Below are 27,054 nucleotides of genomic sequence, written 5' to 3' on the forward strand. Positions count from 1 at the left end.
AGACAGACACTTTCTCAACTTGCTTATAGAAGAAAAACTGAGAAGGGGCTATGCCCAAGAACAAGGCGGCAGCGTGAAGAAAGCTTTGGATGCCTTCAATTACTTGCGGGTATGGGATATAAAAAGAGATTAAGTTTCAATCTCGCTAATATATTTTCCAGTAGATAGGTGTATCATTCTGGACTATAAGTTTATCTCCCCCAGGTTGTGAGCCTCTGCAGAAGGAATTCACTCTGAATTTTTTCTCTAACCCTGTTACTTCACAGAGCGCTCTACTGACATCTACAGTTAGTCTGGGAAAACATCCCCAACAACAGATCTGCTCTGCTCCAACAACTAAGATATGAATGGAGAACAATCAAATATTAACAAAATGCCAACAGAAGCATCAGAGGAGCTCAGTTAGTACCCCTACTGCTACTGTTAACAGACTGTCGACCCAAGACTTTGCCAGAAAGCAGATCCAGGTCGCTCTTGGAAGCTAGCGCTCCAGGCTTTCTTGGAGCTGCACTGGATAATGTCTAGAGCCCAGCGGTCAGATAAAATCTGGACCCAGGCCTGAAGAAAGTACAAGAGTCAGCCACCTATCTTGAGAGAAACTGCCTCCAACTTAGCATCATTGTGATTAGGGGTGCTGAAGACTGGTTGCGTCCGCGTCCAGAAAACCTCTGTTTGTAATTCTGGGAAAATCTTTGTGAAGAGGAGCTAGAATACTGCTGAAATTGGCTGGAGCCACAAAAATTAGTGACCTGAGCCAATAGGTGCTGGCATTGTAAATTGGAGGTAGGGACTTTGGATCATCTTTTATTCTACTGTCCCCATATCTTAGCCTTTTGGAACTCAATCTGGGATCAAATAAATTGTTTATTGGAAAACCATGTAGCGTTATCTTATGATACTGTGATATTTGGAATGTATATGAGAAAAAAGAGTCAGATATCATCGTGTAATAATAAACTTTTAATGATCATGACTGGAGTTGCCATCCAACATATTACTAATCATTGGAAAGATCATAGTAGGCTGAATTTTAATTTTTGGTGGAATTCATTATGTCACATATATAGAATGGAAAGATCAATAGCGATACAAAATGGAAATTATAATAATTTTATTAAAATTTGGGAGCCATTAACGTCTTTTTGTCATGATTAAATGCCATTTTTCTATTAGTTATACACCATATAGTATTGGGAGGGGGGAGGGATACAAATATAGGTTTCTTATTATGAATGAAGGGCTTTGAGGGAGGGTGGGGAGAGGGTTACATTTGTACATTTAGATTATAATGATAAGATATGCAAGTGCTCTTATTAATTGTGTTTATTATGATTGTTGTACACTTGATGAAAGTTTTAAAAATGAATAAAGAATTATAAAAAAAAAAAAGGTGACCTGAGCCCCTAGAGGTTCTGGGTCTGCTATCAGACAAAGTCTGGGTCGATGGTCTACTACACAAGTCATAAGATTATCCTTTCCAATTCTTTATTCATTTTTACATCTTACAAGTGTACAATATTATATCAATTGATTCATATAGATCACTTGAAAATCTTTTCAATTATCAACATAAATACATAAATTTAAATCCCTCCCCAACCCTCCCTTTCCACCAATAATATAATTCAAGCAATTATACATATTATATTCAAAAATACTGAAAAAAACAATAATATAACTATACATCCCCCCTTCATCTTTTGCTCAGTTGCAAGCAGAATTTGCTCTCCCCCCTTACTGACTATTTTGCTTACATGCAAATCCATCATTACATTTCTTCCTTGCCTTCTAGCTCCTTGCAGGCCTCCTGTCATGAGTCTTTGTCTACGGCCTTTACCATTGGTTCCCAACAACCGGTCCCCCTCACGTTTCACCATCGCCACTTGAAAGATGAATGCCCTTTGTTTGATCATTCTCAGCTGCGCGATGCTTGGTCGGGCGATCTTGCTGTTGATTTGCCTTCTGACATACTCCTTCAGGCTGTCCGCCGCCTTCCTGCTTTTCGTAAATATACTACCTTTTGGGAGCAACATTTTAAATTGATTTTTCGTTTGTATGTCTCTCCTAAAAGGGCTTATTTGGCTCACTTCCGTCTAAATGCTGACTGTCTTCATTGCCAGGCTCCGGAAGCAGGCTTGGGACACATGTTTTGGACTTGCCCTAAGGTACAGCTTTTTTGGACTGCTATCTTTGCTTTTGTGGAGAATCTTTGGCATGTTACCATTCACAGATCACCTTTGCTATTGTTTGGGACTATTCCTCACTACTTTCCACGTTCCAAAGGAGTTGCAGCTTTCCTCAAGTGGTCTATCCAGATTGCTCTGAAATGCATCCTGCTGAAATGGCTTGAAGCCGAGGCTCCGGACTATTCCCTTTGGAGGAGCCGTATGATTTCTCTCCTGATGGGGGAGCGAAGAGATGTGACTGATTTGTCATCTTGCCAGGGCCGCCTTTTCCTGACCACTTGGGAACCTTTCTGGACTACTTTGACCCCTCTGGCTTGTAGCCGAATACTTAATTGATGCTTCTTGTTTGTGCTTATCCTTTTGTTTCATTTCATGTATAACTTGCTTTTCTGATTCTTTGCTGTTTTGTATTTGGAAGGAGGACCCAGGGGTGGGAATGGGGGGGAAGGGGGGGTGTTTTGGTTGGGGTTTGGGGAGGGGGAGGTTCTTGTGGGGGACATTTCAAACTCTTTTGAGCTGCTTTTGAACTTATTGTATTGTTCTGTTGTTTTCTTGATTGCTCAATAAAATATATTTGACCATAATATACTTTTTGTGTAAAAAGGTGTCTAATCATTATAATATGCTATCAATTGCCCCCAAATCTTTTTAAAATTATTATAGTTCCCTTTTTGTATAGCAATTATTCTTTCTATTTTATATATATGGCACAGCGAATTCCACCAGAAGGTGTAATTAAGTCTGGTGTAATCTTTCCAATTTCTGGTGATATGCTGAATGGCAACTCCTGTCATTATTAATAAAATATTATTATTTGATGAAATATTATTATTTGATGAAATTTGACTTTTTATTCTCATAGATGTACCAAATAGAATTGTATCATACAATTCTACATGTATCCTACATGGTTTTCTAATAAACAATTAATTTGAGACCAAACTGATTTCCAAAAGGCAATGATGCAGGGACAGAAAAATATTAAATGATCTAAAGTTCCTGCTTCCAGATTACAGTGCCAACATCTATTAGACTTAGAGCTATCCAACTTTTGTAATTTAACTGAGATCCCAAATGCTCTATGTAACAAAAAGAATCAAGTTTGTCTCATAGATGCAGACACTGTACATCTCATTCTCCAAGACCAAATTCGTGGCCATTGAGATGCAGAAATTTGATTCTTAATCTCAATGCTCCAAATGTCTCTAAGACCATTCCTTGGTTTTTTATTTATATATCCAGATATTAATTTATACCACTGTGTGGCTTGGTGTCCCAAGAAATCTGCCTGAAAGCACAAGAATTCCAGACTATACTGATTATTAAGATTTTTCCATTCAGGGAACCCCTCCTGAATAGCCTGCTTCAACTGCAACCATTTAAAACTTTGTGATTTGTTTAAACCATATTTATGTTGCAACTGTGAAAAATCAAGCAGTTTACATTTGAAATAACATCATTTAAAGTTCGTATACCTGCAATAATCCAATGCTTCCATACAATTTTAAAACCGCCAATTTTAATCTTGGAGTTTAGCCAAATAGATTGATTTAATGATTTATGTATTGGATTAGGTGATAAATTGCTAACATAACGTAATGTTTTCCATTTATCTATCAAAAATCTATTTTCTTTATATTTTCTAGGCATTTTTATACTAAGAAGATGAGATAGATGTAAAGGAAAAATGAGTTGCCATTCCAAATACAACCAATCTGGGATGTTTTCCATGAGCTCTGGGAGGATGAAGATCATCCTTTCCAAATAACAGCTGTCTCTTAAAAGGGGAGTCTACCGAGAGTAGCTTTAGAAGTGGAATTTCCAGCCCATTGTCTGATCCAGAGTATTCTGCATGCAGAGATTGAATAAGAATAATGCCAGAGATCATATGCCACATAATCCACTCCAACAAAAGGAGCTGAGGTACGAGCTCCTTGCCCTTGCACTCCAGAGTACATAGCATGGAAAGACAGGTGTGTATCACAAAGGATGCTGCTGAGGCCACTTTGACTCTCAAGGCCAACACCTCAAAAACTCTCGAGGACCACATCCACACGGTGATCCTGCATATCCCCAATGCTGAATCTTTGGGATGCCAGTCAGACCATGTCTTGATTGAACCCCCCACCCCCGCAGACAGACAGATGACAACCAAAAGGGGGGAGGTGAAAACATAGCCAACATCCTGCGAGACACCACTGAGCCTCCTATGGAAGCTTGACAGCCTGCGCTTAAACCCTAGCCAAGCAGTAGGTGAGCCATGCTAACCGAAAACAGCCCTGAGCTCCAAAAATGCTTCTGCAGGCTGACTAACAGGTACCACAAGGGATTGACATGTTAGCTGCAGCCCAACATTTGCTGCTTCTCAACATGCAGGTAGAGCTGGACCCAGAAACAGGAAAGCTCCAAGCATGAAAACCCGAAGAAAACTGAAAATAACTCAAAGAACAAAAAAAAAAAGCAGAACAGAAACACTCCTTCTGGCTCGTGTGTAGAAGGGAAAAACTGTAGATGGCAGGAGAGCTCTCTGTGAAGTAGGATGGTTAGAGAAAAAAATCCAGAGTGGACTCCTTCTGCAGAGGCTCACGGCCCGGGGTGGATAACCCACTTGTCCAGAATGACACTCCTATTGCACAGGAAACTCTACTATCCAGACTACTATGCCCTTTGTACTAAAAATTGTAATTATCATGTAATTCCTCATAGCAATATATAGGCCTCTGTGTAAATCACCTCGAACCTGTTTTGGATAAGAGCAATTCAAAAATTCAAATTAGATTAGAAATATCTTTCTTTTTATAGGTAAGCAAACGGACCCACCCATGAACATTTACATTTACAATGCAGACAATCTCATTTCAACAAATACACCCCCCCCTTTTTTTTTTTTTTACAAAACTGCAAAAGTGGTTTCAAGCGCTGGCTGGAACGTTGAATACTCTGTGCTAGTGCTGCCCAATTCAGGAAAAAATGTTTCGATTCGATTCAGCCTATTGAATCGATTTTTCAATTCGATTTTCCTGCACAATTGGGTGTTTTTTTCCAAACATCCTTGTGAGTTTATTTTATAGCCTCTTCACCCTCTTTGCCCTCTCCTACCCACACTGGTGCTGTGGTGTAAACAAACAAAAAAAACTTTTCCTCTCTCTGTTAAATCCTAGCTCAGCTCTGGCAGGATACAAATTTCAAATCTGACATTATAATCACAAAACAGAAAATAATTTTTTTTTTTTTTTACCTTTTGTCGTCTGGTCATTTTTCAAATCATGTTGGTCCCAGGCTCTGTAACAAACATCTTCTGATAACTTGCTTGCCAGGGTCTCTTGCCCAGATCCACCATCTCTCCCTTTCTCTTTCTAACTACCCTTCTATCCAGTATCTCTGTCCAACTTCTCTTCCTTTCTGTTCCTTCCCTCCCTAAATTCTATTGTCCACCATCTCTCTCCCTCTCCTGTTTTTAGATCCTTATTTCTTCTATCCTTCCCCCATCCGAACGGGTCTCTAACAAGGGGGCTGATGAATCAGTAAGTCCGATTTTCTTAAAAAACAAACCAATTTGAATAGATTCACCCAAAGTTAATCGGAGAATCGATTCGAATCGCAAATTGGGCAGCACTGCTCTGTGCTGTTCCTAACACTCGGAGTTCCTAGGAGCATCAGGAGCAGCACAGAGGATTCAGATTGCTGGCCTGCGCTAAAAACTGCTTCTGTGGTTTTGTAAAGGGGGGGGGGGAATAACGTTTAACATGCAAAAAACCATTGTCAATCTAACTTTGAGCATATTCAGCCAAAATTTATGAAACTTACATCTAAAATATATTCCTGGATGACAGCATGCAGAATAATTGCTATGAGCATGTAGAAAAACACAGTAGCAACATCTTTGAGGCCATACGCATAGAAATGGAGAGGTTCATTTCGGCTCTCTGAAAGATAAAAATTACCCTTCAGCATAAAGATATTTAACTTAAATCAGGTATTCAAAATTATCTGTTAAATGAATAAATAAGATAATATATGAACAAGCTACCCTTATAACTCACAGAGGGACAGTGTTTGATTTCTGACAAGGTTTTCCTCTCCCTATGTCTGCTGGGGATGCTGTGCAAAGCAGCAATCAGACAATCTTTGTTGAGTAGGAGTTCCAGTAATCACATAAAGGCAATGCCTAATGGCCAGATTTAGGACCCATGATTGAAAGGTTCAGAACAATCTCTGGCATGCAGCCCTTAGCTGAGGACCATCTTTGCAATGTACAGCCTAAAGTAAGATGGGAAGGGATATAAAATAGGCGAAAAATTCCGCAGGAAAATGAAGAACATACTTTCGCAGGGTGCTAAGAGTTGACATTTGTACACTAGAATTTCCTATCTGTTCGTTCTTTTATCCCAATATACACATATCTTTATAACTCTAGGTCTTCCCTGTTGTACTTCAGTACCTGTAATCTTTGTACATCTTGTTTTCTTATAGAAAGAGAGATTAGGTTCTTACCTTGATTAATATATTTTCCAGTAGATAGGGATGCAAAAGATGGCAATCACAGCTTTTCAACTCCTCCTCCTTCTCCCCCTTCAGTTCATTCCAAATAGCCCCACAGAAGAAGACAGGAGAAGGAGGGGTACCGGAAATTTCCCCAAACCAGAGACTGATCTGCTCAGATGAATTTACACAATCACTAAACAAATAGTAATGTAGCTAAAACATTAACAAGCCTCAGAGGATTAATTAATGTAAGAAAATACAAGTTAAGCAAGAACAGCCAGCCCGAACATTTATGGCACTCAACCATTCCTCCTTTGTAATCCTATAAACATATTCTTCATAATCCAATAGTCTGACTGACAGTAAATTCTTAGCTATGGAGCTGACCATTAAGCTCGAGTCAAAGTAGGCACATCAGATAAATTGCTGGGTGGGGGGGGGGGAGTTCAGCATACCATCCCTATCTACTGGAAAAGATATCATCAAGGTAGAAACATAGAAGATGACGGCAGAAAAGGGCCATAGCCCAACAAGTCTGCCCACTCTACTGACCCACCCCCCTTGATTTTACCTCTTTAGAGAACCCACGTGTGTATCCCATTTCTTTTTAAAATCCGGCACACTGCTGGCCTCAATCACCTGAAGTGGAAGTTCATTCCAATGATCAACCACCCTTTCGGTGAAGAAATACTTCCTGGTGTCGCCATGAAATTTCCCACCCTTGATTTTCAGTGGATGCCCTCTTGTGGCTGAGGGCCCTTTAAGAAAGAAGATATCATCTTCCACCTCGATACGGCCCATGATATATTTAAACATATCTATCATGTCACCTCTCTCTCTATGTTCCTCGAGCGAGTATAGCTGCAATTTATTCAGCCTTTCCTCATACGGGAGATCTTTGAGTCCCGATACCATTCTGGTGGCCATTCGTTACACCGACTCAACTCTCAGCACATCTTTTTGGTAATGTGGTCTCCAGAATTGAACACAATATTCCAGAACCTAATCTTTTTTTCCAGTGCAATAGGGATGGTATGCTGAACCCAAAAATAAAAAAATAGCAATTTGGGGTCAGGGGAGGTGGGTGACCTGAACCCTACCCACAGAAACTGTGAAAAATGACTTAAATCGTTCAACCAGCCACCCCCTGAAGTTTCTATAGAAAATAATGGAGATGCTCTCACAGTTCTGCACTGCCTTGTCTATCAGCATTTTTAACAGCAGCCAAATTGAGAAAGGATTTTCTGCCTCAGAAACTTTTCCAAATGACCAGAGATGAAGATCTTTGGACTTCCAGTCAGCCAGACACCGACTATGACCTCTGCCCCCACGGATCCTCACCATGGGGTAGGGGGCAGTAAAGGCAGCCTGCGCCTTGAAACCTGGGTGGGTTTCCCTCCAGATGCATACAGCCTGCGCTTGAAACCCGTGACAAGGTCATCAGGACTTCAAACTCCCAGGGGAATGGACCCCAAGTTTAGGAAGGGTGGCACATAGCAGGCTGGATCCACAGATCCACCAAAGTTTCTTTGTGAAGCAGCAGTCCAGCACCACAGGACTACGTCCTTTCGTCTGAAAGGAGATCACCAGAAAGGGGTCTCAGGGCACTTAAGCCGAGAAAGCAAATTTTAAGCGAAAAAACAAGAAAAAGCAGCAGAGCAACTGGAAAGACTTCTGCATGGATTGCTTGCAGAAATTGTAACTGGATGTCTTCTAGCTCTCAGGCTAAGGGGGTGGAGCAGGTGCTCAAAAAAGTGTTGGATTTCTGCAACTCCCGGATTGACCACCTAGCATAATGAATCTGAAAGGGATGTAAGAGAAAACAGGCGTCCTATACAGAATCAGGCCCTAAATGTCTGCTCTTCTCCAAGCAGGCACAGCAGTCCCTTGAGGCCACATAAAAGGCCACAAACAAACCGAAAAAGAAATAACTGGAGCCGATCATAAAGACAACTTCATGCTCTACTGCAGAAGGAAGAACTAAAGAGGGAAGGAGAGACCATGGAGGAAGAGCTGAAAAGGTGTAATTGAAATCTTCTGAAGTATACTCGTGAGAACAGATGGACAACCCTGTGGTTCAGCATACCATCCATATTGCACTGGAAAATGTATCAATGAAATAGCTAATTTGAGGCTAATAGAATACGAGTTTCAAAATGCAGAATCCAGTAGCCCTATACCACCAAAACTATCTTCTGCTGCATCAGAGCCCACCACTACAGCAAAACTGAAAATAACCCTAGATGCAGTGGAAAAATGGATGGTAAACCACAAACTGAAACTAAACTCAGATAAAACAAAATTCCTTCTGCTCAAAAAGGCCAAAACTCCCACCATTACAGAACTAAAAATTAAAAACACCAAATACCCAATACAGCCCGAACTCAAACTCCTAGGAGTAACGAAAGACAGATGCTGCACAATGCAGTCCCAAATCAATAAAATATCCCAGAAAGCTTTTTTAATTATGAGAAATCTACATAAAATAATAAAATTCTTTGACCCAGCACAATTCAGGCTAATTGTCCAATCCCTAGTCTTAGGTCTACTGGACTATTGCAATTCCCTCTATCTATCTTGTCCTGCCAACATGATAAAACAACTTCAGACTATACAAAACACTGCCCTCAGACTGATCTACTCCCTGAGAAAATATGATCATATTACAACTGCCTTCCTAGACTTTCACTGGCTACCTATGCAAGCACGAATTCAATTCAAATTCTACTGTCTATTATTCAAAGCATTAAACGGCTCCACCTCCCCCCTCTCTAAACAACCGCCTAAACCAGATCCTCACCTCAAGACAAAGAAGAACTCCGAACCTTTTTGCCTTCCCTCCACTCAAGGGCACTCAGCGCAAAAAGATGTTTGATAACCTTCTGGCGACGCAAGCAGCAAAACTTAACCACTCCATCTCCAACTTGTTGACGGCAAAGGGCGACTTCAAAACTTTTCAAAAAGAAATCAAAACCCTACTTTTCAAAAAATTTATCCAGATATCTTAACCCAACCCTTCCCCCTCCTCCTAGATAAATTCTCCCCCAAAGCCTCCACTTAAATAATCTCTTCCTCCCCAAAACACCAACCAAGTATTCAGATCCCTGAAATGTAACGTAATCTTATTTGCACTCTAACTGTAATCTATTTGTTATATCACACAGTAACGTACAGTCAATTTAATATCCAATTTGCAAGTTCTTCCGGAATTAATCCAGCTACCTCTCCTCCCTTGTAACCGAAAAAAAAAACCCAAAAAACTTAACTTCACTGGAAATGTCGAGTTACCTCTTTTGTAATCTGCCTTGAACTGCAAGGTATAGGCGGAATAGAAGTCCCTAATGTAATGTAATGCTCTCCCATGGCCCCTCTCTGTCAAAGGAAGTGTGGTAGTGATTCTGGAAGGAATGGGACAATGAGGCTAAAACAAGAGGAGGAGAAGCAAACAGGACAGTGAAGAAAGATGAAAGAGAAATGGAGATAGATTGTTGTAGACCAGGAGTGTCCAACCTGCAGCCCGAGGGCCGCATGCGGCCCAGTGAAGTATTTTGTTCGGCCCTGGTCAAGGGCGATGCAGTGTTTTACTCTGCTGCCCCTGGGTGTTTACCATCTTGCCGACTCCCTCCTCTGTCTTGCTGCAGCGTTTGTGCAGCCCCAGAAACATTTTTTTCGGCCAATGCGGCCCAGGGAAGCCAAAAGGTTGTACACCCCTGTTGTAGATAAAACATTTTAAAAACACTTGTTGAATAACAGCTTCAAAACCCATAATCTTTAACCTTTTATTCTATTGCTGCTACTTTAAGCACTTAAGGTTCACATTTAAAAACTCAAACTTAAGAACATTTTAGAAGTTTTTATTTATTCAAGACATGTGTGTCCATATACACATATTGCAGTGAATATGATCTTACCATCAATGTAGGTAACATTGTACTGCACAGTAATGAACATAATGGCATACTTTGCTGTGACCTAAAATTAAAAAAAACAATTAGTTAAAGCTATTTAATTTTGTAGTCCTTTAAAATATATCTACTTTAAAATATTTCCCTGTAACTTCATCAAGTGTCCTCTAGTCTTTGTAATTTTTGACGGAGTGAAAAATCAATCCACTTGTACCTGTTCTACTCCACTCAGGATTTTGTAGACTTCAATTATATCTCCCCTCAGCAGTCTCTTTCCCAAGCCAAAGAGCCCTAACCTTTTCAGTCTTTCCTCATACGAGAGGAGTTCCATCCCCTTTAGCATCTTGGTCGCTGTTCTTGGAACCTTTTCTAGTGCCACTATATCTTTCTTAAGATAAGGAGACCAGAATTTAACAAATACTCCAGGAACCCCCGCGAATTTTGAAAAACCGTGAATACAGTTTTTAGGCAGGGGAGACAGGAGAGGGCAACCACCTAAAGGGGAGATGTTTCCATTAAATTACGGCAAACTCTCTGTTCTTGAAGTGTCGGTACTGTCTGCTGGTTTTCGTTATATCGCTGCTACGGTACAGCCTTTTCATGGTTGCTGCGCGGGGAGGGAGGAAGGCATAATTGCACAACGTGTGCATCGAGGAGGTGGATGGAATTCAACAGCCTCTGGAAACAGTTATTAAGACGAGGAGAGCTGCTGCTGCAAAGAATTCCCTCCGCGTAGCCAAAAAGAGCCCCTCCTACTTCTCCCAAGCACCGCATGAAGATTCTCAGACCAACCACGCCATGGTCTCGCTGTAAATGCCACGCGTCACTGCGGCCCTTACGCTGCGCCACTGGCGTAGCAACTTTTGCAAATGGGGCCGAGACGGAGGGAGAATTAAAGACATGCGAAAACTGGAACAATTTTTTGGTGAAGCTAATCACTTACCTCTCCTGCCTCCCCTGCCCGGTCATTCGCGGTCAGAAAATACTGCAAATGACCGGGGCCGCCAACCGCAAATTCGCGGGGGAGCACTGTATATGCAAAAGAACAGAGAATACCACCACACATTGTGGCAACTAGAACTGCACACAGTACTCATATTAAATACACAGAAGAACTAGAAAAGGTGCAGAGAAGGGCAAATAAAGTGATAAAAAGAATAGAATGGCACTTTTTGATTAAAAAGAGTTTGCAAAGCACACAAATACCCATCCTACTGCTGGTGCAAAAGCATGTTTGCAGGTATTACTCTTATCATAACAAACAAAGCTGTTGTTTCCCAAACAGCCTATGAATCCTAACACAGAAAATCAACAAGCAGTTCTGTAAATGTTTACTAGCTACAATATACTAATACTACTGCTTCATTACATAAGGAGAAAGGGTTTTTTTTTTTAGTATAAAGTTCTAGATGATATTATGGAATCATAGTAAGTTATGTTGCACTTGACAACTTAAATTTACAAACAAGAAGTTTTTTGAAAGGGTTGTAACTAAACTAAACCGCATCCTCTCCATAATTATAGAGCTCAGCACGGTTTACAAGAGCTTAATATAGGAAGGAATAACATTGTAACAGTAAAGCAATGGCTTCCCATTGGTGACAACTCCCCCCCCCCCCCCAGAAAAAAAAAAAGCAAGAGAACAAAGGTTCCACAGATGTGATAAGCTATTAGACCAACAAATATTATTGGTTATAGCAGTTGTCCATGGTGCTGTGCGAAACTGACATTTCACCCATCAAACTGTGGCTTTCTTCACGGTCATGAAAACAGTCCCAATGATCTGGCTAAGACGCACCCCATGTAAAACTATAAAATTGATACCAACCACAGGACTCTAAAAAACAAAAAGGTTATTGTACAGGTTTTGAGAAGGGACTGATGCGCTTTCAAAAATGCATGTACTATATTGTTTGCAGAGACAATGTGGTATCAGCTCACGAAATTTTCACTTTTCTGGCAGGTGCAATTCAGCTGCTTGAATTTTTTGATAATGTACACAACAATGAGGGAGAGGAAGTTGTACATCTAGGGTAGTACTGAAATTAGTTAAAAAGGGGGGGGGGCGGGGGGAGGCGGCAAACTAAATGGAAATATGAGAAAGAACCTATGCCGAGGATCTGATCATTTCATTTGCAGCTCTCTCTAGTCTCCTACGGATATAAACCAAATGTTATTCTATGCAAGACTGGAACTATTTCGTTTGTAAAGACTTGCAAAACTGAGGGTTTTGTCCTTAACTCAAACTAACGATGCGACTACCAAGAATGTGCGTCTCAGTGCCAGGGTCAGACAACATTTTGCAAACCGACACGATTAGATTTTGTGTCGTTTGTCCTCATACTACTAAGAATTTCCCACGAATTCAAAGGCCTTATATTTGAAGTTGTTAAATCTTTTGACTCTTCCCTCCCCCCCCCCTTTTTCTGGAACACATATTCTTCGCATCTCTACCGCAAAAGAGCTGCTTTTTTTTTTTTCAAATGACCCCAGCAAGTAAAACCGTTAACCTCGGTTTGCTGGCACAAGGCTTTTAAGAAACTTGAGAAGCCCTACAAGTGGTTCACTGTTAGGCGCGCGGGGACAAGGCGGGGCTTTCTCTTTTCCCGTTACAGAAGTTGCACAGGCAGCGGCCTCCCAATACCTCGAACATGAGGCCCAGCAGGACCACCATGGCCACGCACGACACCATATCGGCGTGGTTTTGAATCACGAACTCGTGGCTGAAGACCGGGGGGCTCTTCGCTTTCTTCCGCAGACCCATGCTGGCTGGGGGAGGGGGGGGGCTCAGCGCCCGCCCTGTACCATAGGACAACAACGAGGGCAGAGCGAACGGACACCAAACCTCCCCCGCCCCTCCCCCTCCTGTCCGGAGGCAAACCGAAAATCAACCGTCCTGCCGGCCCGCCCCGCCTCCTCCTTACGCACAACTCGCAGCGCACGTCGCCCGAAACGCCGAGAAGCGAGACGCCTGAGCGGAGCCAATCGCGAGACGTCCCTGGCGTGATCGACAAGGCGTTCGGCCAGTCGGGAGAGAAGAAGGGCGGGGGAGGGAGGAAGAAAAACAAAACAAAAAAAATATTCACTAAAGCCCCGGAGGCGGCCGAAGGTTTGAGTGATCTCGGTCTAAGCCAATCGGGGCGATTGGTCGAAAACTGGCTCGTGGTGGAGAGATTCGTGTGGGGAAGTGGTGCGCGTGCCGTGCGTGCCCTAATTCCCTCCCCTCGCCTGGGGAAAGCCCTTCTTTTGGGATGCTGCGGTGGCAGAAGTCTGGGCGCTGCACCGCGGTTGGCTAGGGATTGTTAGGGAAACTTAGGGCTTCTTTTATCAAGCCGCGCTAGCGGGGTTAGTGCGTCGGACATTTCATCAGGCACAAACCCCAGCGGCCAGCTAAAAAACTAGCGCGGCAGGCGGTTTAACGCACAGTATTACGTGCTTTATACCCCTACCACAACTTTATAAAAGGACCCTTAAACCACGCTAGCAGGGTTAACGTGCATGACTTTTCATCACGCGCTAACCCCCGCTTGGCCAAAAACTACCGCCTGCTAAAGAGGAGGCGGTAGCAGCTAGCGCGTCCCACGGTTTAGCGCGCGTTAAACTGCTGGCGCGGCTTAGTAAAAGGAGCCCTTAGGAAACCTGACCTGCAAAACCGCATTCACTGCTTGCAAATACTGCAAAACATTTGATGTCAAATTTATTTCCCTTTCTCTGATCCTGCAGATCTCTCTGTCCCCCTCCCAAACCTTTATATCTCCATGTCTCTTCTATTGCTCTCTCACTATTTTCTAATATTCTGGTTCTCTTGTGTCTCACATGCAGGTACTACCTTTCTGGACTTCATTCACCCTGAATGACCCTCACTTCTCTCCATCCTTATACCATTTTATTTATCACACCCTGCAATAATGTTTTGCCACTGTTATTGAAGGCCACTTTTACTTGTACCACACCACAATGTCTCTATATAGCAAAATTCATTAATATTGTCCACAACTTATAAATGGTATATCAAGACAATATCATTTTATTTTTTTTATTTCTTCCATTTGTGTGTCACACATACCTATACAAGCTCTAGGCCAGTGGTTCCCAACCTTGTCCTGGAGGACCACCAGGCCAGTCGGGTTTCAGGATAACCCTAATGAATATGCATGAGAGAGATCTGCATATAATGGAGGTGCCAAGCATGCAAATCTGCTCCATGCATATTCATTAGGACGATCCTGAAAACCCGACTGGCCTGGTGGTCCTCCAGGACAGGGTTGGGAACCACTGCTCTAGGCGACATTACAGAGGAAGGGGTTAGAAGAGGGTAGGGAGGACTATAAAGGGCAGGAAGGAGTGGAGAGGAGAGAAGCATGTAGAATATTTCATAGAAATTCCTAACTTTACAGACAGGAGCACCATCTATGTAAATGATAGCTAAATGAATTAAAGGAATATGTAAAAAGGAATAGAAGGGAGGAACCGTTAAACAATAGAATTCAGTTAATAAAATAAGAATAGGGGTAAAAACAATGGAATAAAATTTAAAATAATTCATAAACTGGAAGAAAAAACTGAAAACCAAAATCAAATAAGTCTGGCAGAAGTCCAGACTTATTTCCTGAATCAGCAAAAGTCCAGACGGCAAAAGTCAAAACGGGGCAGATATCAGCTCAGGCTTTCCAGCTACTCCAGCCCTGACTCATCGCTTCCAGGCAGAAGATGCACAGAGACAGAACAATCCAGCGCCGGGCCGCACTGCTTTCGGTGGGCGGCGGATGCTCATGGGCAACTCCCGAAGAATACAGCACTCTGCCTCCATCGGACAACCGGGAGGAGGAGTTCACAGCACGATCCCACTTCACGGATCCGGAGACACCACCAGCTCCTCCCCATCCTAGGCAACAACCAAAAGCGTCAAGAAGAAGTTCGAGAGAAGTTACAAGGTCGGGATGGTGCAATAAGTTACAAAGGGGGGACTCTTCTTTTTCACGGTGAAACATGTTGAAGCAGCAGGTCCCTTCCCGATATGAACAACTTTAAAGAAAGATAAGTTTAACTCATTAACATAATTTAAATTGAATGAAAAAAGCATATAGCACATAGCACTTTACAATTATTTAAAAAAAAAAAAAAAAGCGAATAATCGGATCTTTTGACGAGGCCAGTGTGAATGAAATATTTTAGTCATTGAAAAAAGTTGGCTAATACTGACATTTCTGAAGACCTGAAAGAATACCCAAGAAAAACTGTTAAAGGATAAAATAATATACCATTTATACTTTTACAGCAAGGATAAATTAATCTCAGAAATATCCTGTCCTATTGCTCAGACCAGTGCCAACTTGTGCTAAATCTTAGAACTGGGTAAAACATGACCTCGCAGACCCTATGGACCTCGCAGATCATAACCGCCCGCCCCTAAAAATCTGCTTACCTTGGTTTTGAAAGCTGCGGTTTGTAATTTCAGTTTCTCTCTTGACGGACCTGTAAATGAGTATTCCATGGACCTCGTGGATGTCTACCACACGGCCTTAAAAAGAAAGCGGCCGTGGCATGGGGGTCTTCAAGGATCCTTGTTTTCACTCCCGGACCCCGCTCACCCCATGCATCTTCATCTTTCTCCTTCCAGCGGGATCCATGATGTCCGTGGGAGTGAAAACAAGGATCCATACAGTGAGCAAAATCTGCGAGGTCCACCTAGAATTCCTGGGGACCCCACCATGGCCACTTTCTTTTTAAGGCTATGCACTTTTAGCTCCTTGGGGGTCCGTGTTTTAACTCCTACACTTGCTAAGATACTGATATCATAGGAGGCAATCTCTGTGGGTGTTTGAGCACCCCAAATATTGAACAAGCGCCTTCACTGTCGAGGGAGAAGTCATTTACGTTGGATTCAGTACCCTCAATGATTTTTTGGGAAAAAATTGTCCCTATGACTGATATAACGTTAAAAAAAATGTTCATTTTTACTGTTCTCCCTAATTATGATGTAATGACGACCATGTGTCTTTTGTGACATATTGATTGCACAAGCAACTGTATCTTAGCAACATTTGTTACTGGCAAAATCCTTGAGTTCCAACTGTGCTATCTGGGAACACAAACTCGTAGACAAAAGTTGCCAGATCCATGTGGATATAAGCCTGTTTCACCAGAAAGAAAGAAAATATGGAAAGTCAGGTCAGTAACGAAGTGAAGACATGGGTAGTCAAAGAATGACCTTGCTGGGCCCCAAGAAGTGATGATGATGTGCTACTCTGCCTTGTAGAGTTTGTATCTACTGTATGTGAGACCAAAAGAGAAGAAGGCATTCAAAGCAGCCCTTGTATCATTTTGTCCACCGACTGCCTTGAAAAGTATAATGTTGCTAATAATGAAAAGAGTAAAGAATTCTTAATTAAGAGAGATCTCCTGCTATTCTGTGGTCTTCCTATTGGTAAAGTAGATAGCTGCTTAAACTTCCTACTGTTGTTAGGTGCCATGCTCGAATCCTAGCAACTTGATGAATTTGCTGATCTAAAAAAAAAAAATCTGTTTTTTGTGCTAGTCTGGAAAGGTCCTCCAGCGTCATCCCCACGGTTGTTTTCAACATGTCCAGCCATCTGATTGCAGGTCGCCTGGTTCCTTCAATCTTTCCAAACACGACGTCCTTCTCCTGTGATCTCTTCCTTCTGGTGGTGTGACCAAAATAAATCAGTCGTAACTTCATCGTAACTTCCTACTAGGCAAAGTAAATAGCTGCTAGTGGTGCTTGGGCAGAAAGAGGTACCACTATAGGAGTTGCCGCTGTTCTGACTCTGTGTCTTTAAGGAGACATCTGAAGAACACAAAGCTAACAAGGTTGAGTGGATGCTTGGTATGCATATTTATTCATTCATTCATTCAATTTTCTATACCATTCTCCCATGGGAGCTCAGAATGGTTTACATTAATTTATTTGGGTACTGAAGAATTTTTCCCTGTCCTGGCAGGCTCACAATCTGTCTAATGTATCTGGGACAATGGGGGGATTAAGTGACTTGCCCAAGGTCACAAGGAGCATTCCCCCTTGCTGTACCCAGAACAGTTTCAAAAGCAAATTCAGCTTTGACTATGACTGTTGCTCTGTTACCGTGAGAGGTAATGTAAATGCATTACCCAAACATGATAATGGCGAGGTACCAACTGAATAGTAAAGGAAGAAATGGTAAGGACATATCACTCAACGTTCTCTACATTCTTCCAATCAAAATCTGCTGTCTATCCCCTCATTAAGATATATTAACAAGATGAGAAATAGTATTTTTTTCTGTTACGGCACCAACAATTTGGAATTTGGCGCCTAGCTATTTAAGAGAGATTACGTCCCTTGATAAATTCAAAGCCAGTTTAAAAGCATTTCTGTTTAAAGATGCATTTGATCTATGATCGATCGTCTTTTTAAGGATGTGTTATGGAAGTTTTTAAATCTTCATCAGCCTGGATTTCATGACTGATGTGCTTGCATCCCCTTCCCGATCTTTCCTATCTAAATATTGTAGTTCTGCCCCATTTCTTTTCATTGCAGTAAGTCTTGTCTGTTGCTTTGTCTCCTTGTTGAGGTTTTGGAATATGCTTTTACTGTCTTTTTCTATTTTGAATTTTACTTTGTAAAAACCGCTTTGATATTTGATAAGGCAGTATATCAAAACTTTTCATAAACCTGAAATCTGAAGCAGATTGAACAGAAAAGACTACCCAAGCTCCATGCTCATTAAAAAAAAACATCAAATGGAAGGTGAAATTAAAAATGTTTCTGAACAAATTGCTTCTTAGTTTCAGGGCTTAGTTCAACAACTGGAGAAAGTAACATCTTTGGAGCAGAAAGTAGAGGAGGTACAGAATCTGAGAGTAGCTTTGGTGAAAGATAAGACCTTAACCCAGGGGTGCCCACACTTTTTGGGCTTGCGAGCTACTTTTAAAATGACCAAGTCAAAATGATCTACTAACAATAAAAATTTTGTTTAAAAAACCCCACAAAGCACACTGTACGCAGAGAAAATGTGAATTATTTATATTCTGGGGGGTTTCAAAGAGGTCAAGGCAGATGATTCTGCAATGTCACCTCAGTAACAACTATACAAAAATAGACAAATATACTCCCCTCCCTTTTTACTAACTCGCAATAGCAGTTTTTAGCATAGAGAGCTGCTCTTGACGATCATAGGCTCCCTACACTAAAAGCCGCTATTGTGGTTTAGTAAAAGGGGGCCATAGTGCAAAATATAGACAGCAGATATAAATTCTCAAAACGGACACATTTTGATCACTAAATTGAAAAAATCATTTTTCCTACCTTTCTTGTCTGGTGATTTCATAAGTCTCTGGTTGCACTTTCTACTTCTGACGTGCATCCAATATTTCTTCCCTTCTTTCAACCTTCTGTATGCTTCCTCTCCTCCAGACCTCATTCCCTCCCCCAACTTTTTCTTCTTCTCTCCCTGTCCCCTTTCTTTCTTTCTCTCTCCAGGCACCCTTTCTTTCTGTTTGTTTCCCTTCTTTCTTTCTGTCTCCCTGCCTGCCCCTTCTTTCTTTCTTTCTCCCTGCCCTCCCCCAAGCCACTGCCACCATCAAGGAACAGGCCCCCAAGCCACTGCCACCTCAAGCTCTCCCAGCTTCCCGATGTAGAAGGGTCGGGCCAACCAACCTTCCTCTCCCTGATGTAATGTCAGAGAGGAAGTTCCAGGCCAGCCAGGAACTTCCTCTCTGACATCGGAATTGACATCGGGGAAAGGAAGGCTGGTCGGCCTGGAGCTTCTGTATCCTGTTTACAGCGTCAGGATGTAGGTAGAATGTGAAGGCAATACGAGTCTATCACAGAGCCCAGTATTGGCTCTGCAATCAACTCACGTTGCCTTTGCGATCTACTGGTCAATCGCGATCGACCTTTTGGGCACCCCTGCCTTAACCCATCGAATGACTAAATACTTGGAAAATCAATTAAGGAGGAATAACTTGAGATTCTTACATTTTCCCAAGTTCCCTCTGATTTCAGCGGTGGACTTGGTGAGGTGATATTTGAAGAAGATCCTTAAGATTCCAGATGAGGCACTTCCACCGATAGCAAGAGCTCAATATGTTTCTGTGAGAGGAATAGAAGGTGTCGGGACCTCGGGAAAATGAGAATCCGGTGGTGAACTTAACTGACTTTCTGGAATCGTCTCTTTAAACAGTTACCCAGAGACTGACTCTAATTTTAACATTTGCTTTGGAGCTGAATTGCAATAATGTTTTCCATTTGTATTTCTGTAATATGAATCAACAGTTTATGGGTTCAAATTTACGTATATTTCCTGATTTATCTAGAGATGCACAATAGAGGCGTCAAACATTCTTGGTCTTTCAACCGAGAATGATTGCTTTGGGAGCTGATTTTGTATTAAAATTTCCTTGCATTTGTCTTGTTTTCTTGGAGGGTGTAATCCAGGGATAATCGAGAGCTGGAGCCAGGTCAGGTTTTCAGGATATCCACAATAAATATGCATGAGATACATTTGCATCTCTAGGAGGCAGTGCATGCAAATCCATCTCATACATATTCATTGTGGATATCCTGAAAACCTGACCTGACTCCGGCTCTCGAGGAACGGAATTGCCTACCTCTGGTGTAACCTTTACTTTCTTTGACCCTAAACAGCTAGCAGATTTCTTGATAGCTAAAGAGGAGATTAGGGTGGTTGTATGATACTCCTATGGGGAGGGGAAAAATCTTGCCATTCTCGGGCTGAGACAAAGATGCGGGAAAGCCTCCAGGAAATGATTTTCTTAAATTTACTTCTTTTATTATTTCTTGATATATTGGATCTTATTTCTGATCATTTGTGGACTGTATTAAACATAATTTTCTTTTCCTGATATTTTGATTCTTTTTTCCTTTCTGTAATTTCATTATCACTGATATTTTGGTTTGTAAATCTTTATTCATTTTCATATCTTACAACAAGTGTATAATAATCAATCAGAAAAATTTTTAAACAAATCACTTGACAATCTTACTTATAATCATTAAAATATAAAAGAATCCCTTCCCACCCACCCATCTATTAATAATAAAACAATTAGCAATTATTATATTTCCCAATCCCACCCCACCTATATCTTATACTATACTGATATTTTGAAGTGATTGTAAATTTGAAACAGAGAGAAAAAAGTAACAACAACAACAAAAAAAGGTGGTCTACTAAGCTTCAAGGAAGGCAATAAAAACTCACTTCTTCCCTACTTAAATTCCCAAACCTTACAAAGAAGAGCACCAGCCCTCCGCTATCACAAGTCTCAAACGCTGATGCGCTTTGCCCACTGTACCATGAACTGTCACACTTAATATTGCCCATCATATAATGTCCTGCCCTACCAAGTCACCTCCCATGGTATAATAGCCCCACGGTGCAAGATCCCATTGTACTATCTACTATGTCCAACCACACCGTGTGGGGTTGTTTTTGGTTTGTTTGTTTTTGGGGTTTTTTACACTATAAAATGCTTTGCCACATTTTGGCATACTATCACCTTTTCTCCCATACTCTAATCACATTAGCCAAATCATTAAATCCTGTTTCTATAAACTCCGTCTAGTACGATCCATTTCATCATTTCTAGAACCAAAATCTATTAACATACTTATCCATTCTATGATCATTTCAAAACTAGATTACTGCAACTCTCTGCTGTTTAACGTACCGCAAAAAGAAAAGAAGAGACTTCAAATTATCCAAAAAACTGCAATAAAACTCGTTCACAAAGCAAAAAAATACGACCATGTAACACCACTACTGATCAAATCCCACTGGTTGCCTATTAATCACCGAATTACTTTTAAAATAGCATTTTTAGTTTTTAAAGCACTGTTATTTAACGAACCAAAGTTCATATCTAGAATGATTATTCCACATTATTCTCCCCGATCTCTCCGATCGTTATCTCAAGATCTATTATCAGTCCCGTCTTTAAAAATAGTAGGTACAAGGAGAAATGAAATGTTTTCTGTTTTAGCTCCTCAAACTTGGAATGCTCTGCCACTCTTTATTAGAAAAGAAAAAGACCTCATCTCGTTCAAAAAACTTTTAAAAACATTTTTATATAATGATGCTTTTACTAACTAATCATTTAAATTTATGATTATTTTTTCTTCTTCCTTTTCCATTCTATTCTTTTCCTCCTCCCCTTTGTGTTTTTACCCTTTTTTGTCTCTACTTTTCCTAGACTGAGATAATTGTAACTTTTCTCCCTCCCTCCTTGTGTATCCAGTTTGTCACTAAACTATATACAGTGGTGCCTCACACAACGAACTTAATTCGTTCCAGGAGCAAGTTTGTTATGTGAAAAGTTCATTATGTGAAACGCGTCAAGCGCAGTGACTAATGACTGCCTGCAGTGCCTGCGCGGAAGGATTCAATACATCGGCAGCGATCGTGGAAGCTCGGGCGACTTCGTTGTGTGAAACGAAGTTCGTTGTATGAATCATGACATGAAGTTCGTTGTGTGCAGCATTCGCTGTGCAAGGCGTTCGTTATGCGAGGCACCACTGTACATAAAGAAACCTTTTATGTTTTAATACTGTTTGTTTTCTAAATTAATGTTTTTAAAATTTGTTAAAATTTGTTTTAGGATTGTTTGTTCCCCCATAAGTTGTTTTAAACTGTACATTGCTTAGAATATTTTATATAGGCGATTTATCAAATAAACTTGAACTTGAACTTACTAAACATTGTATCTTTCATGCTATATTTGCCACACAATGTCTACTATGCTATGCCCACTATACAGTATTTGCCAGTCCATATCTTACACGCTAGGTTCTACCATGTTACATATCAAACTGTCATATCATACTAGGTTAGCCACACTTGTATACTATGTCTACCATGCTATGTTTGTATATATACCCTGTTTCCCCGAAAATAAGCCCTAGCATGATTTTTAAAGATATTTCTAATATAAGCCCTAACCCAAAAATAAGCCCTAGTTATGATCGACCCCAAAGCGCCCCCCCCCCGAATGTCCCCAATTCAGCAACTCCCACCCTTGCTGTTTTGGGAGGCCTCAGAGCGGAGGTATGTCACTCTCATGGTGGGAGGGTTGGAATTATGCTGCACCTGGGGGGGGGGGAGAGAAAGGAAAGAGAAAGAATTGGGGTAGAGGAGAGAAAGGGAAAGATGATTGTTGTACATTAAAAAAATAAGACATACCCGAAAATAAGCCCTAGTGCATTTTTTTGATCCAAAATTAATGACACTGTCTTATTTGGGGGGAAACACGGTAATACTATGAGGTCCTTTTACTAAGGCGTGCTAGCCATTTTAGCACACACTAAACGCTAACGCGTCCATTCTATTCTATGGACACCTTAGTAAAAGAGGGGGTATGTTTGCCATGCTGTGCTTGTATATATAATATGTTTACCAAACTAAGCTATGTTTGCCATACTTATAATACTGTTTGTCATTAAATGTTTGCCATGCTATATCTGTCATATAGAATACTCATCATGCTATGTCTCATCAGACAATGTCATGTTATGTTTTTTGCTTCAACCACACTCCTTACATAAAGTAGAATAAAAGAGATTTCTAATGGATCTCAAGCGCTCACTGTTGCACTGCCACTAGAACAAGTCTCGGCGTACAACATACTTGTGAGCTATCATCGGTCCTTGATACTCTTTATTCTTATCGAATTATTTATGTATTATTCTATCTCTTTTCTTTTAATCTCTATTTTGCTTAAATTATCATTATAATCCCCATGCGTTGTAATTGTTATGATTGTACTTAGCTTGAAACAAAGTTTTACTGCCTGACGGAAGATCTCCGTTTCGCTCCCTACTACCAGTATCCGAGCTTTTTCAGGAACAGTCTTGTTGGGCTTAGGATAAAAGCAGAAAAGTATATATATGAGATTAAAGGAATATAAATTTCTTTAAATATTTATTATGTAATACTTTAGTAATTTAACAGTATTCTACTTTATGTAAGGAGTGGGATTGAAGCAGTAACCCATCCGTATTTTTGGAGATTAAGTGTGGAGCACTACCATTTGAAAAATGATTTATGTTATGTTTTTTACCATGCTTTGCTAACTGTTTTGCCATCTGTCAATGTCCTGCCACGCCATGTTTGCCATCACCTCACATAAATTCACTTTAATATGTATGTAAACTTGTAACCCATTCTGAGCTGTCCTGGGAGGTCACGGGATATAAAAAAAATCAACCATTAACTAACTAACACCCCCCCCCCTTTTTTTTTTTTTTTACCAAACTGTAGTGCGGTTTTTAGCGTCGGCTGCAGTGGTAACAGCTCCGACATTCATAGGAATTGTCTGAGCGTCGGAGCTGTTATTGCTGCGACTGAAATTGAAAATGGCACTACTGTTTGGAAAAGAGGGGGGAGGGGGTAACTTAACTAATGTATTGTGATCCCTCTAGTGGTGAAATTACTTCTAAATATAAATTGGTGGAATGATCACAGTAACTAGTGGAGGTTCACAAATAACGCCAAACAAGGGATTCGACAAGATAAAAATTATAAGTTTATTGAATAGATGAAGAATGTTAGGTAAGATCTTCCGGTGGGTTGTAAAGTTATAAAGGTAACAGGGTGTTAAAGTTACCACTTGAGTTCAAGTTGAAGTCTGTAAAATCTAAACCATTGCACCCATTTGCATACAAACTGAATTATATCTTTGTTTCCCTCAGCACTTTAACTGGCTCATCTTATCAGATAAGTATCATACAAGGAATGTCTACAGGTAACTCAAGTACTCAGATCTGACTATGTTATAGTGGGATAAACCGGGTCTAGTACCCTAAATCTGTGTGCATGCAGTGTTACTGGTCTAGGAAAGTCTCTGGAGAAATTGCAGCTGTCACATTGCAAGTGTACCATCGTGCTTCGGAGTGCACATCTCTGCGGGCAGGTGGGACCAGCTGGCCAATTCAGGAACTCCAGGGTACCTACTAAAGCAAAACCCTAAATCCGGATCCCCAGTCATGTAAAAAAGGGAGGGGGGGGGGTTCTTCTAACAAAAGGGACCATGGACTAACTAAATACAAAAGAAAATAAAATATGGAAAGGGGGGGTTCCTATCTATCCCGCCCCCAACAGCAGTGACTTCTGAGCTCCTTTTAGTTCAGCTCTTCCCACCCATCCTATGCTAAGTAACACTGAATCTAGAGGCAGGCTTTACATGGAGTTCTTGGAAGCGGGCTTTAAACCAACTTCAAGGGCAGGCCTTCACATAAAATTTCTTGGAGGCAGGCTCTTAAATAAAAGTTCCTAGGGGAATGTGTTGCGACTGCTTGGGGCTCACCTGGGCTCTCTCCATCCAAGGCCTGCAGCTCCCCAAGCTCATGGGCAACACCAACAGCTGGCCATTTTTTTTTTTTTCTTCTGCCATGGCACTCTTCCCATATCATGGCTCGTTCCCATGCCAGTTTCTGAACTCTGTGCCTGTCTGCTCTGCCTGCCTTCCCTCTCGCAACTCAGAGTGCAGCCGCAACGTAAACCCATGGCACGTCCGGATTGACGTGGCCCCTCTCTCTGCCCACAACCGACACTCAGACATCCCTGCCTCTATCCCCCCAGCCTGGAGTGTAGCTGCTATTGGCGGCAGCGACACTTCCAGGTTTGTGGGAGGGATACAAGCTAACTTTTTAAATATCGTTGAGAACATGACAGGTGGGCACCTAGGAAATGAGCAGAGAAGTGTGATGTAAATAGTTGACTTAATACTATTCCTTAAGAGCATGCAGAAACAGGCTACCACACAACTCTCTTAAGGAGTTTTACCATCATTTGTCCGTTTACACATATTAAACAGCATTACTGAATTTTTATGTTAGGGAACGTAGAATAGGTGGAGAAAGCCAGTGGTGTAGCAAGAGTGATAGGTGCTCCTCCCCCACCCTCTTCCTTCCCTCATACCTCTTTAACTTTCCCAGCATGAGCAGCATCACCAATTTGCAGCCCACAATGGCATCGGCTCTCCCTCTGATGTCACTTCCTAGATGTGAGCCTGGAAGTGACATCAGAGGGAGAGCCAACACTGGCGTGAGCAGCAGATTGACATTGTTGCTTGCGCCAGAGAAGAGCTAGAGGTACTGGGGAAATGAGTGGGGGAGAGCAGTGGCGTACCTAGGGTATGTGGCACCCGGGGCCCATCATTTTTTGACACCCCCCCATCTATATGAAAAATATGATTTTTAGTACCAATCTACATATCGCACCACAAGAGTGTACCTAGGAAAAGGCTGCATCTTAAACACTGCAGTGAGCACTAGAACACCAACACATACATTGTAAAACTAAACAAGCCAGATCCCGCACAGTCAATTGGTCCTGTAGTCAATGCCAACTGAAAACTATGTCTTTTTCATACACACAGAACAGAGATACACCCTCGCCCAAAATGGAATAATCACAAACTAAAAATAGAAATATGTAGACAAAAGTTAAACTGATCCGCCAAGAAACCAGACCCTGGATACAATGCAACACCACAAAAAACAGTAACACATGTCCTCTAATACAGTGCAAAATATAAAGACAGTAGATGTAAATTTGAAAAAACTGATACATAACAATCACCACTTTATAAATTAACAAATAAAAATAAAACAAATAATGAGAAATAAAAAAATACCATTTTATTGGACTAATCCCCGTAAGCTCGGTCCCCATCCCCGCAAACCAACTGATTCCATCCACACAAGCCTTGAATTGTTTATATTAAAGTATAAAAAGAAACAATATTCTGTACAATTGTCAATTTATAAATCAGCGTCTTCTCCCCACTTTCTTCCCCATTTCCCTTCAGCATCCTCAGCCCACTCTCTCTCCACTTTCCTTCAGCGCACGCACATAAAAACAAGCAAGTAATTTTATATCATTTTCATTCTATTCATTCATAGAAATTAAAGTCTAGATAATGCCAGTCACATAACAAAACATGATTTTACAAAAATAATTCCCTGCAGTCAAGCCTGCAAGGATTACTAGATGTCTTTCAGCAGTTCCCCTCCCTCCCCCTTACCTTTGTGGCCAAGTCAAAATGATCTACCAACAATAAAATTTTAAAAACACAAAGCACGCTGTACGCAGAGAAAATGTTAATTATCATTTATATTCCGCGGGTTTTCAAAGAGGTCAAGGCAGATGACTTTATGCAATGTCACCTCAGTAACAACTATACAAAAATAGACAAATATTCCCCCTCCCTTTTTACTAAACTGCGATTGCGGTTTTTAGCGTAGGGAGCTGCACTGAATGCCCCACGCTGCTCTCGACGCTCATAGGCTCCCTGCGCTAAAAAACTCTATTGCGGTTTAGTAAAAGGGGGCCATAGTGCAAAATATAGACAGCAGATATAAATTTTCAAAACGGACACATTTTGATCACTAAGTTGAAAATAAAATCATTTTTCCTACTTTTTTGTCTGGTGATTTCATGAGTCTCTGGTCCTTCTTC

At 41.2% G+C, this 27,054-nt stretch overlaps 1 protein-coding gene across 4 annotated transcripts in view; it reads right to left on the minus strand.

Annotated features, from left to right (window-relative positions):
• The window catches only part of LOC117369305 (translocating chain-associated membrane protein 1-like 1), an 86,423-nt gene that overhangs the window by 56,714 nt on the left and 2,655 nt on the right, over window positions 1-27,054 (minus strand). For 2 of the 4 annotated variants that reach the window (XR_004541118.1, XM_033963701.1), the window contains exons 1-3: window positions 13,221-13,501; window positions 10,583-10,643; window positions 5,994-6,112 (exon numbers count right to left, since the gene is read on the minus strand). Coding sequence is in view for 3 of the 4 variants with exons in the window: in XM_033963701.1 (XP_033819592.1) it covers window positions 5,994-6,112; window positions 10,583-10,643; window positions 13,221-13,340 (300 nt within the window). In the remaining variant the exon portion in view is untranslated. The other 2 variants (XM_033963703.1, XM_033963702.1) reach the window with 2 other exon arrangements.

This window comes from Geotrypetes seraphini, chromosome 11 (assembly GCF_902459505.1).
Source record: "Geotrypetes seraphini chromosome 11, aGeoSer1.1, whole genome shotgun sequence".
Lineage (NCBI taxonomy): Eukaryota > Metazoa > Chordata > Amphibia > Gymnophiona > Dermophiidae > Geotrypetes > Geotrypetes seraphini.